The following is a 14,777-nucleotide window of genomic DNA, read 5'->3' as shown; positions in this document are numbered from 1 at the left end:
ACACAATCACACTTCAGTAACTTCACCAAGACAGTGAGCCAAATGTCAACAGAATGGAACAAAGACTATGTCAAAATGACTTGCAATTTTTTTGTAACTGTTCCGATTTGCCGAAGAGAGATTGGTTCTTCAAAGAAATTTCTTGTTCCAAAATTGGGCGTTTTTTGGGGGGGCATGGGTAGAGGGGGGTGAGAGTGTGGGGTAAATGTTACTGAAAGAGCTTTTCTGTTGTACAACAGATTGATTGTAGCTAGGATAATTTCTCGGGTCACAGGTTTGAGTGTAATCACCATCGGTTGTCAATTGCTGGCCATCAGTAGGCTTCCAACAAATGAAACGTGGTTTACTTGAGCCTTTGTTCTCTTCCTTGTACGCCTCCTTTCACTCCATCATATTATGTTCCTGAGGCAGGATTCCTTAACTTAAGTTTGACTTTCCCCTTGAGGATGAGGGCCACTGTAGTTCCATTTGTTATTAGGTTTGCAGAAACCCGCCCATGTAATTCTTGATCAGTGGTGTCAGATTCCGTGCCAACTCCTTTTTATGTGTGTATATATTAACTCCACTCAGTACACTGTTTCTTTCCCAATTCCCTTAAGAGACCATGACCTTTTCAGAGTCACTTTAATCTGGATGGAGATCAGTCAGGCAACTGATGCTCAAGGGACCTCATTAACATTGATGGAAATATCGTCGCCTCAAAGGAACACCAGGCCGACTGCTGCATTTACTGAAAATTGCTCCAATACAAAACAGATGCATGTAAGAGCAGAGTCGAACCCTGGAAAGGTTATTTCTTGGGGAAGCCTAAACCTAGCCAGAGTCCAGGCAAAGGCATTGATTTCAACTCTGCGCAGTGAGCTTTAATTTCACAGTAAATTTAATGTGTTCATGTTTAATAGCATTTTTTCCTAAACTAATTGCGCTTGATAATTTCCGGAAATGTCAATGCTTGGCGGGAAAAAAAAGACTTGCATTTATATCTCGCTTTTCACAACCGCCGGACATCCCAAAACACTTTGCAGCCAATGAAATATGTTTTGAAGTGCATTCGCTGTTGTAATGTCAGAAACGCGGCAGCCAACATGCAAGTAGTAAGCTCCCACAAGCAGTAATGTGATAATGAACAGATAATCTCTTTTTTTTTAAGTGATGTTGATTGAGGGATAAATATTTGCCAGGACACCAGGGGTAACTCCCCTGTTCTTCTTTGAACTAATGCCATGGGATCTTTTAAGTCCACCTGAGAGCAGGGGGAACCGAGTCTCGGTTTAACGTCCCATCCGAAAGATGGCACCTCTGACAATGCAGCTCCCCCTCACTAATGCACTGGAGAGTCAACCTAGATTTTTTTTTTTGTGCTCAAGTCCTTGGAGTGGGAATTGAACCCATAACTTGCAGATTCGGAGGCGAGAGTGCTATCCACTGAGCCACAGCTGATACTACAAAAGATCATTTTACACTCTTTGCACACAGTGCCGTCAAGAAATTCCTGCAATTAACTTGGTACAGGTTAACTGCTGAGTAAAGCTCTGTCTGCATTGTGCCAGTATGTCTTAAACCCATCATTAGTACCAGACCCAGCCCTCCCCTCTCCTTTCTACAGCCACAGTCACCTGTTCCTCCCGAGCTCGCTCCACTCACCACACCTCATGTCTCCGATTACTCATACTGTGTCCCCCAAATGTAATTTTCTGAAAGAAATCGCTCCTACTCTCATCTGCATCCTTGTGGATGATTTCCAGTTAAGTTGAGCTGGGGTGAAAAGAATGAGTTCAGATCCATTGCCCCACCTGGCTCTATTCATTAAAGGCATTATTAAAATTAATTTATATTGCCTTACGAGCAGAGAGTCATTTCATTGACTCCTCGCTTGCCAGGAAATTTCAACAAGTTATTTCTATTCACTAGATATTCCACTCTTGTCTTAATTTTTTTTCCCCAACTCCTCAAAACTATGGAACTCCTTACCTCCTCAGTCTATCGATCCTCCTGCAATCCACAGGATTTTAAGACCCATTTCCTAAACTCAACTTATCTTTGTCTAATCTACTCTTTATCAGACCTGGTGGTATGCTGGATTCTTACCTGTTCATCACAAGTATAATGGCCGATAGAAAGTCAGGAAACTATTGTCATCTTGCGTGCTTTATTGGGTTTTTGATCCATACTGTCCTACCGCAGAAATGGTCATTGAGTGACATATACTCACAATTCAGGAGAGAGACCACTATACATTGCCCTTCCCCTTCTACATTCAACACTCTGAAGTGGGCAAAGGCTTTAATCTTAAAATTATGCCTCCATGTTCAGGATTACCCCACCAGTGGAAATAGTTTCTATATCTACAATATTGAATCCTTTTATCATTTTAGAGACCTGTTAGATCACCCCTCGATCTTCTGTGTTCAAGGGAATACAAGCCAAGTTTATGCTGGTGTTGATGGCAATGCTTCATACTGATGTAATAGGAAGTTCTTTCCGGTGTTTGGAGTGCAACGCTGAGTGTTATATCTTCACAGCTGAATAGTCTGTTAACGTTCAATGTATAAACTCACACAAGGAACAGAAATAACTACGTGATGAGCTACTGGAGACTGCCAGTGCCTGAAAAACTGTACCACTGGAGGGTGTATGTACCTGTGGGAGCCTAACTCAACACGAATCTGTCAATGCCTATGGAACTGTACCTCCGCACTGGAGTCTCCGTGCCTATGGAACTGTACCTCCGCACTGGAGTCTCCGTGCCTATGGAACTGTACCTCCGCACTGGAGTCTCCGTGCCTATGGAACTGTACCTCCGCACTGGAGTCTCCGTGCCTATGGAACTGTACCTCCGCACTGGAGTCTCCGTGCCTATGGAACTGTACCTCCGCACTGGAGGCTCCGTGCCGATGGAACTGTACCTCCGCACTGGAGTCTCCGTGCCTATGGAACTGTACCTCCGCACTGGAGTCTCCGTGCCTATGGAACTGTACCTCCGCACTGGAGGCTCCGTGCCGATGGAACTGTACCTCCGCACTGGAGTCTCCGTGCCTATGGAACTGTACCTCCGCACTGGAGTCTCCGTGCCTATGGAACTGTACCTCCGCACTGGAGTCTCCGTGCCTATGGAACTGTACCTCCGCACTGGAGTCTCCGTGCCTATGGAACTGTACCTCCGCACTGGAGTCTCCGTGCCTATGGAACTGTACCTCCGCACTGGAGTCTCCGTGCCTATGGAACTGTACCTCCGCACTGGAGTCTCCGTGCCTATGGAACTGTACCTCCGCACTGGAGTCTCCGTGCCGATGGAACTGTACCTCCGCACTGGAGTCTCCGTGCCGATGGAACTGTACCTCCGCACTGGAGGCTGCCGGCACTTGTGGAACGATAAAACAACATGTCACAGTCTCTAGGGAGAGAAGATTGTGGGAATGGGAATTGTTGGTATCATGGAATATAACAGCAGGCGTTCACTAGAAAGGTTTCACCATTACAGAACAGAAGTCCCTTTCTCTGATTTTCACATTCTGCGGTATAATCTGAAACAGGCTTGACTTTGGAAAGCTGCCGTTCTGCTTCTAATCTGTACAAGAGCGAAGAGCACTTGCAGCACCCTTGCCGACGAGGCGAGAGAAAGCAGATCCATTCAGGAGGGTTTGGGTTCTAATTTGAAGGGTTGAAAAATTGCCAAAGCTCGTCTCTTGACATTCATTCACCAGAGGATTGAGCAGAAGAAACCATTGCGTCGTACAGTCGTATAACACATGTTTGCTGCAAGCTTGGGAACACAGCTGTTCCTCCCACTGGCCAGTCAGTGAAGGAGAGTCGTTCTACACAGAACAAAGCAACATTCAGTGGTTCTCAACATTCCTCTCATTCTGCTTCATGGTATCCAGAAATAGAAGTTCACAAAAAATGATGTTGGCAGAAGTCATTTGACAGAAAGCGTGTTCCCTCTCTTTTCTCTCTCTCTCTCTCTCTCTCTCTCTCTCTCTCTCTCTCTCTTTTTCTCTCGCTCTCATCCCCCACTCCTCCGTTGAGGCACACTCATTCATCCACAATGGTCGGAGCAATCTTTCAGGTTTCATTGAATCTGCTAGCTTGTGCTTTCCATTCTTTTACTTTCTGCTGATGGTTTAAAAAGATATAGTTTCCTGGGAGTGGGGTGGTGGGTGGCATTTCCTATTACCCACCCAAAGAAAATAGTGCTATCACGACTGGAAGTAACAAGTATCTGTACTGCTGAGTCAACAAAAAAAAAATACAGAAATCTGTAAGTGCAGGACTCCCAGGCTGCCAGTTTGGAAAGCTCGACCTTAGGTGGTAGTTATCTGTACAGTCACAGCTATGACCACAACAAACAGATAAGGGTTCTGTAACAACAGCAGCTTGTATTTATATGGCAACTTTAACTTAGTAAAACATCGCAAGGCGCTTTGCAGGAGCGCTTTCAAACAAAATTTGACCCCGAGCCACAGAATGGGATATTAGGGCAGATGACCAGTTTTGATAAGTTTTAAGGAGTGTCTTAAAGGAGGCCCGAAAGGCGGCGAGGTTTAGGGAGGGAAATCCAGAGCTTGGGGCCTTGACAGCGGAAGGCATGGCCACCAGTGCTGGAGCCATTAAAATTGGGGCTGCTCAAAAGGCCAGAATTAGAGGAGCGCAGATATCTCATGGGGTTGGGGGGCTGGAGCAGATTACAGAGATGGGGAGAGGTGAAGCCATGGAGGGATTTGAAAACAAGGATGAGAATTTTAAAATTGTTAAAGAATGAAACCAGAGAGCTGACCATACCTAATTATTTAGCTTAATGTCCCCTTACCACTCCATCGGCCGTGAGCATCTGTAACCAATGGGTGCATGGTGTTGAAGTGCAAATCTCTTGCTGATGGTGTAGCATATTCAACAACAGCAGCAACTTACATTTATATAGCGCCTATAACAAGAACAACTTGTATTTATACAGCGCCAATGACAACAAGAACAACAACTTCTATTTATATAACACCTTTAACATAATAAAACGTCCCAAGGCGCTTCACAGGAGTATTACCGGATAAAAATTGACAGAGCCCAAGGAAGAGATACAGGTGCAGCGTCCAAAATCCGGAGTTCTGGAACGTTCCGGACTCCGGACCGAATGGTGGCAGGGTCGTCCGGAATTTGGACCCGCCAACCTCGAGGTCCCGCTGCTGCCCTTACCTCGGGGCCTCCTCGCCGGCCCACTCGAACCGCACCTCCGCGACGGGGCCTGCCTGAATAGCTCCACCACGGCGGGGCCCACCCGAACATCAACTTGGCAGGGTCCCACCCGATGACCTCATTGATGGGGGCCAGCGGCCCGAACAGCTCCTCGGCGAGCGCCCCCCCCCCACCCTTTCTAACGTTCTGAAATCCGGAACTATCCGAACTTGGGCTCGGGTGTTTCTGGATTCATGACATCAAAGATGCTCAAGTCCGGAAAAACGCGGAATCCGGAATGGCCTCAGTCCCGAGGGTTCCGGATTCTGGACGCTGCACCTGTATTGGAACTGGTGACTAAAGGCTTGGTCCAAGAGCTAGGTTTTGAGGAGGAGGGAGGTTTAGGGAGGAAATAGCCACGGTTGCCAAGGGTGGGGTCGAAGGAGGTTGAGGATGCATAAAAGGCCAGATTGGAGCAACACGCATATCTCGGTGGGTTCTGGGCTGCAGGAGTTTAGAGACAGTGAGGGGCGAGGTCGTGGAGGGATTTGAGCATGAGAATTTTAAAATTGAGCCATAGTCGGTCAGTGAGCACAGGGGTTCTTTCGTAAACGTTTCTTTCAGGATTTCTTTGTATACTGCAGTTCCACAGTTCAGAGAGTGTGCTGTTGTTGTTCTATGGATCACAGGGGAAATGAATAAGAAGCTTGAGTCATCATCTGAAAGCTTTATCTCACTTATTTAAGAGAATGGATTCAGTTATGTGTACTTCACAAAAATGACAAGTTCACTGCACAACAAAAAACTATTGTGCAAAAAAATTCATGTTTTTGTTTCTTTTTTAAACCCTTGTCTGCTGTTTCCCACTCCCATCCGGAATCTGGTTTTCAACCTCTTGCTTCGATTGCAGAATCCTAAAATCCTCGGTCCAGGGGTTCCTAAGGCACTGTTTCATACAGGGCTGGGAGTTCTCCCAGTGTCCTGGCCTGCATCTAGAATAGACTGGCGAATGATACTTAAAGGGTTGATGGTGGATAGGCAATGGCAAACATTTAAAGATCACATGGATAAACTTTAACAATTGTACATCCCTGTCTGGAGTAAAAATAAAACAGGAAAGGTGGCTCAACCGTGGCTAACGAGGGAAATTAAGGATCGTGTTAAATCCAAGGAAGAGGCAGCAAACCTGAGGACTGGGAGAAATTTAGAATTCAGCAGAGGAGGACAAAGGGTTTAATTCGATGGGGGAAAATAAGAGTATGAGAGGAAGCTTGCTGGGAACATAAAAACTGACTGCAAAAGCTTCTATAGATATGTGAAGAGAAAAAGATTAGCGAAGACAAACGTAGGTCCCTTGCAGTCAGATTCAGGTGAATTTATAATGGACAACAAAGAACAACAAATACTTTGGTTCTGTCTTCACGAAGGAAGATACAAATAAACTTCCGGAAATACCGAAGGTCTAGTGAGAAGGAGGAACTGAAGGAAATCCTTTATTAGGTGGGAAATTGTGTTCGGGAAATTGATGCGATTGAAGGCCGATAAATCCCCAGGGCCTGATAGTCTGCATCCCAGAGTACTTAAGGAAGGGGCCCTAAAAATAGTGGATGCATTGGTGATTATTTTCCAACAGTATCGACTCTGGATCAGTTCCTATGGACTGGAGGGTAGCTAAGTAACACGACTGTTTAAAAAAGGAGGGAGAGAGAAAACGGGTAATTATAGACCGGTTAGCCTGACATCAGTAGTGGGGAAAATGTTGGAATCAATTATTAAAGATGAAATAGCAGCGCATTTGGAAAGCAGGGACAGGGATCGGTCCAAGTCAGCATGGATTTATGAAAGGGAAATCATGCTTGACAAATCATCTGGAATTTTTTTGAGGAAGTAACTAGTAGAGTGGACAAGGGAGAACCAGTGAATGTGGTGTATTTGGACTTTCAAAAGACTTTTGACAAGGTCCCACACAAGAGATTGGTGTGCAAAATTAAAGCACATGGTATTGGGGGTAATGTACTGACGTGGATAGAGAACTGGTTGACAGACAGGAAGCAGAGAGTCGGGATAAACGGGCCCTTTTCAGAATAGCAGGTAGTGACTAGTGGGGTGCCGCAGGGCTCAGTGCTGGGACCCCAGCTATTTACAATATACATCAATGATTTAGTTGAAGGAATTGAGTGTAATATCTCCAAGTTTGCAGCTGTCACTAAACTGGGTGGCGGTGTGAGCTGAGAGGAGGACGCTAAGAGGCTGCCGGTTGACTTGGACAGGTTAGGAGAGAGGGCAAATGCATGGCAGATGAAGTATAATGTGGATAAATGTGAGGTTATCCACTTTGGGGGCAAAAATACAAAGGCAGATTATCTGAATGGCGGCAGATTAGGAAAAGGGGAGGTGCAACGAGACCAGAGTGTCATGGTTCATCAGTCATTGAAATTGGCATGCAGGTACAGCAGGCGGTGAAGAAGGCAAATGGTATGTTGGCCTTCATAGCTAGGGCATTTGAGTATAGGAGCAGGGAGATCTTACTGCAGTCGTACAGGGCCTTGGTGAGTCTTCACCTGGAATAGTGTGTTCAGTTTTGGTCTCCTAATCTGAGGAAGGACGTTCTTGCTATTGAGGGAGTGCAGCGAAGGTTCACCAGACTGATTCCTGGGATGACAGAACTGACATATGAGGAGAGACTGGATCGACTGGACCTGTATTCACTGGAGTTTAGAAGGATGAGAGGGGATCTCATAGAAACATATAAAATTCTGACGGGACTGGACAGGGTAGATGCAGGAAGAATGTTTCCGATGTTGGGGAAGTCCAGAACCAGGGGACACAGTCTAAGGATAAGGGGTAAGCCATTTAGGACCGAGATGAGGAGAAACTTCTTCACTGAGAGTTGTTAACCTGTGGAATTCCCTACCGCAGAGAGTTGTTGATGTCAGTTCATTGGATATATTCAAGAGGGAGTTAGATATGGCCCTTACGGCTAAAGGGATCAAGGGGTATGGAGAGAAAGCAGGAAAGCGGTACTGAGGTGAATGATCAGCCATGATCTTATTGAATGGTGGTGCAGGCTCGAAGGGCCGAATGGCCTACTCCTGCACCTATGTTTCTGTTTCTGTTCCTCCATCAGCCAACACCTATCTACCTACTCACTCACTCACTCGTTTTCACAAAATGCTTGTCGCATTCACATGTATAACAAGTCACTTCTAAGTAAAGGGAAGTTTGAGAGATGTGATGAGGTGCTGTATGTTAGCAGGTCTCAATACAAATTGGCAACATGTTAACTTCCATATTGTTAATGGAAGAATGGCTCCTTATAGGCTCTTTCACTGTGTTACCTTCCATAATTATACCACAACGCTTAATAGCAGCCTACGAAGAGCCATTTGTCCATCTAGCATTGTAGAGGCCTGGGGACCAGATGCTTGCCTATTGCTCTGAGCATCAGGAGTTTGGCTGGAATTTCCTACAGGGAAGGGAAAAAAATCTGTAGGGTGAGTGTGGAGGAGCTGCAAATTAATTTTTCATGGTCACATTTACTGCAAACTAGCAAATCTGGAAGCGTCTGGAATTCACTTCACTTTCATCATTGCTGCCAAGCACAGGTAGAACGATCTTTGGAGAGGAGGAAGGAGATACTTGTGGTATTCTCAGGTGTGTTGCTTGTAATCAACCCTTGCCTGCCATAATGGTCAAAGTCACAAGTTGGATCGAGATCAGGAAGGAAAAATGAAGATCAGCATCAAAGCGACACTGAACTGCTATTTGTTTCCTGGAGATGTGGCTCGTAGCCCTCGCTGAGGTCTGAAAAGCAACCGGCCCTCTGGGATCTCCACTTCCACTGATCTGCTCCACCGGTGAAGTTTTAGTATGGTAGGAAGGGAGGTCCACATTGCATTGTGCCAAACTCCTTGATGATCCAACATGGTGCGTTTCACTCAATAAAGGGGTGCCCATTGAAAATTCTTGGTTTTGAGTTCTCTCGGATTCTGGGGAAAAAATCCAGTGCTTATTTTATTGAAATATTAGGAGAATCAAGGCATTAGGCAGTCTTTCCATCGCAGTCCAAGGAGGCTATTTCCTTGCTTACTGGCATTGGCCAAGCAGGCAATTCTCCAGCATCTCCGAGCCATTGCGCTGGCTTTCGTGCTGGGACTTACCAAACCGATATAGTGCAAAGAAACACAATCTTTTAAACATTGTTCACCCTGCCATTCAGCGTCACAAATGACATCCTTTGTGACTGTGACAAAGTTACACTAACCCTCCTTGTCCTTCTTGACTTGTCTTACAGCCTTTGACACAGTTGACCACTCTATCCTTCTCCAACGCCTCTCCACTGTCATCCAGCTGGGTGGGACTGCACTCGCCTGGTTCCAATCTTATCTATCTAATCGTAGCCAGAGAATCACCTGCAACGGTTTCTCCTCCCACCCCCGCATCGTTACCTCTGGTGTCACCCCCCCCCCCCCCCCCCCCCCCAAGGATCCTTGGCCCTCTCCTATCTCCCCTATTTCTCATCTACATGTTGGCCCTTGATAACATTATCCGAAAACCGAGTGTCAGTTTCCACACGTACGCTGATGACACCCAGCTCTACCTCACTACCACTTCTCTCGACCCCTTCTTGGTCTCTAAATTGTTACACTGCTTGTCCGACTTCCAGTTCTGGATGAGCAGAAATGTTCTCCAGTTGAATATCAGGAAGACCGAAATAATTGTTTTCAGTCCCTGTCACAAACTCTATTCCCTAGCCACTGATTCCAACCTTCTGTCTGAGGCTGAACCAGACTGTTTGCAACCTTGGTGTCATATTTGACCCTGAAATGAGCTTTCGGCTACATATCCGCAGCATAACTAAGACTGAATTTCCACCTCCGTAACATCGCCCGTCACCACCCCTGCCTCAGCTCATCTGCTGCTGAAGCCCTCATCCCCACACCTTTGTTATCTCTAGGCTGGAATCTAATGGAGAGGTTCAAATTGTTTATATATAGAATAATGGATACCTGGGGGTGAGGTACAGGCTGGCATCCAATCGAGGGGTTTGGGTGGTTTATATATAGAATAATAGATACCTGGGAGTGACTTACAGGCTGGAATCTAATCGAGGGGTTCGGGTGGTTTATATATAGAATAATGGATACCTGGGGGTGAGTTACAGCCTGGAATCTAATCGAGGGGTTCGGGTGGTTTATAAATAGAATAATAGATACCTGGGAGTGACTTACAGGCTGGAATCTAATCGAGGGGTTTGGGTGGTTTATATATAGAATAATGGATACCCGGGGGTGAGTTACAGCCTGGAATCTAATCGAGGGGTTTGGGTGGTTTATATATAGAATAATGGATACCCGGGGTTGAGTTACAGGCTGGAATCTAATCGAGGTGTTCGGGTGGTTTATATATAGAATAATGGATACCCGGGGGTGAGTTACAGGCTGGCATCTAATCGAGGTATTCAGATTGATCTTTTTGTTTGTGTGATAAATGAGAAGTTGAGTGCGTGTTTTGACTTCAGTAAAGTTCACTAGATACTTTCTTTAGTAATCTAGGATAACCTTTATTCTAAAATGAAATCGCTTGTAATGATAGCTCCTGGCATCCTTTCTGCTTAAATGTGTCTTTGGTGCTGCTTCATTAAAGGCTGATAAATTATGCATGAAACCTGGAGTACGTGGGAATGCGTTATGAACATGCAATTCCTTTGAGGGATTCTGATGGAATAAGGAAAGCATTTAGCTCGCTCGAGTGTTCTATGACGTTGCTGCTTATTTTTGTACTGTGACCTTGTGCTGGGGGGGGGGAGAGACTTGTCTTTGTGATATGTTTTTTTCTCTCCCACTGTTGCCAGGCTGCAAACCTGCCCCTTTTCCCTGTCCGAGGCCAGCATTACCACCAAAAGCACCCCACATTAACTCGCCATTTTTCTTGTAGCTGTTTGTGGGATGTTGTTCACAGAATTGTGGAAGTTTACGGCACAGAAAGAGGCCATTTGACACATCGTGTCTGTGCCAGCCGGCAAAGAGCTATCCAGCTCCTGGTCTGTAGCCCTGTAGGTTACGGCACTTCAAATGCATATCCAAGTACTTTGTAAAAAAGGTTCTCCTCAACTCTCTGCTAATCTTTCCAACAATAACTTGAAATCTATGGCGTCTAGGTATTGATCTCCCTTGTTACAGACTAGCTGCTATCTTTGCCGATATAACAAGGGGCCGCACATTTAAAAAGTAACTGATCGGGTGAAGCGCTTTACAGCGTCTTTATAAAAATCAGGTACTTTGCAAATGCAAGTATTTCTTTTTGTACTGTAGCTATGAATTCAGATTTGTTCGGCCCCCAGATTGGTGCGGTTACTTCCCACCCACTCAGTGCTCGTCTGAAGCCACCTTTGAAGTAGATTCGTGTAGGAGTTGGGTCTGTTTTAAGGTGGTTCTAAACATTGGCTCCTACTGTATTTGTTTTATTTTAATTATTCGGCCCATTGTTTCTAACATTAGATCCAGTCCCAGGGCTGGAGAGGAACTGAATAAACGGCTTTTTCAGCATCCTTACAAAACTGCACAGTGAGCAATAACTTGAGATGGAACTCTTAAATCTCCGTCTAAACGGCCACTTCACCGAGCACACGATAGTCGTGTCATTGAAACCGCCCCCTTTTTAGCTCTGCTGAGCTCCAGCATGGGAGGAGGCCATTCAGCCCATCGTGCCTCTCCCAGCTCTCTGAAAGAGCTATCCAATTATGCTCACTCCTTCTCCAGAGCCCGACAAAACTTTCCTTTTCAAGTATTTATCTAATTCCCTTTTGAAATTTACTATTGAACCTGCTTCCGTCACCCATTCAGGCAGTGCGTTCCAGATCATCATAACTCGCTGTAGAAACACAACAATGTACAGCGCAGAAGGAGGCCAATTTGGCCCATTGTGTTTAATTTTTTCTTTTTAATTACTCTTGAGAGCTCTGGTCCTCTCGGGTTCTTTTGCCAATTATCTGAAATCTGTGTCCTCTGGTTACCCACCTTGCTGCCAATATGAAACCATTTCTCACTGTCAAAACCCCTCACAATTGTGAGCACCTCTATTAAATCTCCTCTTGACTTATGTATTGAACTTCATGTTTGCCCCACAGGGGAGATCCGCCTGACCCCGGAAGACTACGCCAGGGCTCAGAAATACTGCAAATACGCTGGCAGTGCCCTGCAGTATGAGGATGTGGGCACCGCCGTGCAGAATCTCCAGAAGGCCCTCCAGTTGCTCACCACTGGGAGAGAATGACTCCCTTTGTCTTCAGCGCCCACACACAACTTGTGTCCTCTCCACTGGCCCAAACGAACTAACCAGTCCTCGGCTCCACTCCGCTCTCGCATAACAAGAAGGACCTGTTGTTTCCTCACCGGCAGCCCACACACTTCGATCTGCAGACCGGGTTACATTTTCTATCTTGAAGGAAAGAACGTGCTTTGGGTGTCAGGTGTGAAAATTAAGAGCTTGGTTTTCATAGCTAAGGAATTTTTTTTGTTGTTGAAAGGTACTTGCAATGGCAACACTAAAGAAACGTGCATTGAGTTTGTCAATTTTGCTGCTTTTACAGTGAGGTATCTGTCCTGTAAATGAATATTACAACAATTGTAATGCAACAACGGTATTCCATTTCACGGCACCCGGGTTGGTGTGGGGTGTGGGGTGTGGGGTGGGTGGGGGTGCTTCTGTCAGGTGTGCAATGCCCTGCATATCATCGTATAGCAGTAGCACACAAATTGCCCCTCTTTCTCCCCCCGCTCAAAAATTCCATCACACATGTGCTGGGTCAGTCCCACGACCATATATTAAGCAGTTCTGTTTGACCATTGAGTCCAGCACGTTTCTCAGGCTTCAGACGGTCTCGTCTTCCTCCTTTGCAAGTGCAAAATACCAGCCACCTCAGTGAGTGGTGCAAAGTGAGGGCATTGCTGAGTTTCCAACGCCAACTCATCCTCCCTTGGAACACGTGTGTGTGAGCTGCCGTGATTTGTGCACAGTCGCTGTAGAGGCGTGTCTCAAGACATTACGTGCACATGTAGCCAAACCACCTGGTGCCACGAAGCAGAACCTTCCACTGTCTCCCCAAACACAATTAAGTGTCCTATCCAAAATATCCATTCAGCGGAATAATGCAGCTTTGAAGCTAATATAACCAGTTGCCAGAAGAGATGTTCAGCATGCATGGATGAGTGTCGTTAAACATTATGTCTTGGAATAAATAACTGTGCATCAGAGTGTTTCTTTTTTCCTCTGGGATTTGAGGCCTAGACAAATCGCATCAGATATTGTGTGTGTGTGTGTAGCCGAAACATGCAGCTGGAAATTACTGTTCATTAATTATTTGCAAAGTCGAATAACCCCACTGAAACGTGGCATCAGCAAATGATGCAATAGGTTTAACATTACTTAATTGGTGTTGACAAAATAACGTAGCAGTACTGTAAAGAATCACTGCATTTTTTGGGGGCGAGCTGTCGAGAGAATTGAAAAACATCATCAGTGAATGCATCCATTCCCTCGGACAACAACATCCTGTAGACCTGATTTGCCACTGACATGAAGGACTCCCACACGGCACTTTCCTTTACTTGTACTGATCAAACTATAACAGAAATAAAACGTGTATGTGTGATTTGTCATTTTATTGTACTGTGCTGACTGTTACATTGAGAATTTCACCTTGCCTGTCCCCTGATTGTCCACCCCCTTCACGTTTGCTCGACATGCGCTACCTCCCCCGAGAGATGAGAGCTGAGGCGTCTGATTGCGTCACTGTCTCGAGAATAAAGTAGAGTCTTGAGATAGTGACACAAAGAGACCAATTCTTCCTTGGTGTCAGCCATGGCTCAGTGGGTAGCACTCACGCCTCTCAGTCAGAAGATTGGGGGTTCAGTTCGCACTCCAGAAGCTTGAGCAAAGGAAATCTGCACTCTAGTGCAATACTAAGGGAGTTCGATACAGTCGGAGATGCTAACTTTCGGATGAGCTGGTTAAACCGAGGCCACATTCCAGGTGGATGGAAATTATTTCTTATGTTCTCTAGCCACTATTTGAAGTAAGAGCAGGGGCGTTCTCCCTGGTGTCCTGGCCAATATTTAGCCATCAACCAACATCACTAAAACAGATCATACGATCATTTATCACATTACTGTTTGTGGGAGTGGCTGCATGCAATTGACTGCCTCGTTTCCTACATTACCACAGTGACTGCACTTCATTGGCTGTAAAGCGCCTTAGGATGTCCTGAGCATGAAAAGCGCTATATAAATGCAGTCCTTTTATTTATACTTCCAGCCTCTTCTCCATCCAACAGAGTCATATTTTGCATTTCTGATTTTTGAACTGCACAGAGCAATGACCTTATCACCATCTCTCAAAAAATTGTTTAATAGGTTAGAGCTGTGAGTTGCGCTTTATTCTGCGCAACCTGTACCTTTAAATTCACGCCCCCTTTAAATTTCTGCGGATGTGCGGTATTTCCAATGTAAAAGCTTATGAGCGGCCAATGCAGAACCTTGCAGATTACTGCACAGCTGTGCACATATGCAACTTCGAGGGAATGTTGTTCGAGCCCTCTAATTTATAACCAA

At 45.6% G+C, this 14,777-nt stretch overlaps 1 protein-coding gene across 3 annotated transcripts in view; it reads left to right on the top strand.

The window, feature by feature from the left end:
* The window catches only part of vta1 (vesicle (multivesicular body) trafficking 1), a 226,161-nt gene extending 213,619 nt beyond the window's left edge, over positions 1 to 12,542 (top strand). For all 3 annotated transcript variants that reach the window (XM_070889089.1, XM_070889088.1, XM_070889090.1), the window contains one exon: positions 12,296 to 12,542. In XM_070889089.1, coding sequence (XP_070745190.1) covers positions 12,296 to 12,441 — 146 coding nt within the window. In that variant the 3' untranslated portion in view covers positions 12,442 to 12,542. The remainder of the gene's footprint in view (positions 1 to 12,295) is intronic.
* The last annotated feature ends 2,235 nt before the right edge of the window (positions 12,543 to 14,777 follow it).

This window comes from Pristiophorus japonicus, chromosome 9 (assembly GCF_044704955.1).
Source record: "Pristiophorus japonicus isolate sPriJap1 chromosome 9, sPriJap1.hap1, whole genome shotgun sequence".
Taxonomy (NCBI): Eukaryota; Metazoa; Chordata; class Chondrichthyes; family Pristiophoridae; genus Pristiophorus; species Pristiophorus japonicus.
Note: the sequence above shows the minus strand (reverse complement) of the source record. Positions and strands in the feature narration are given on the sequence as shown.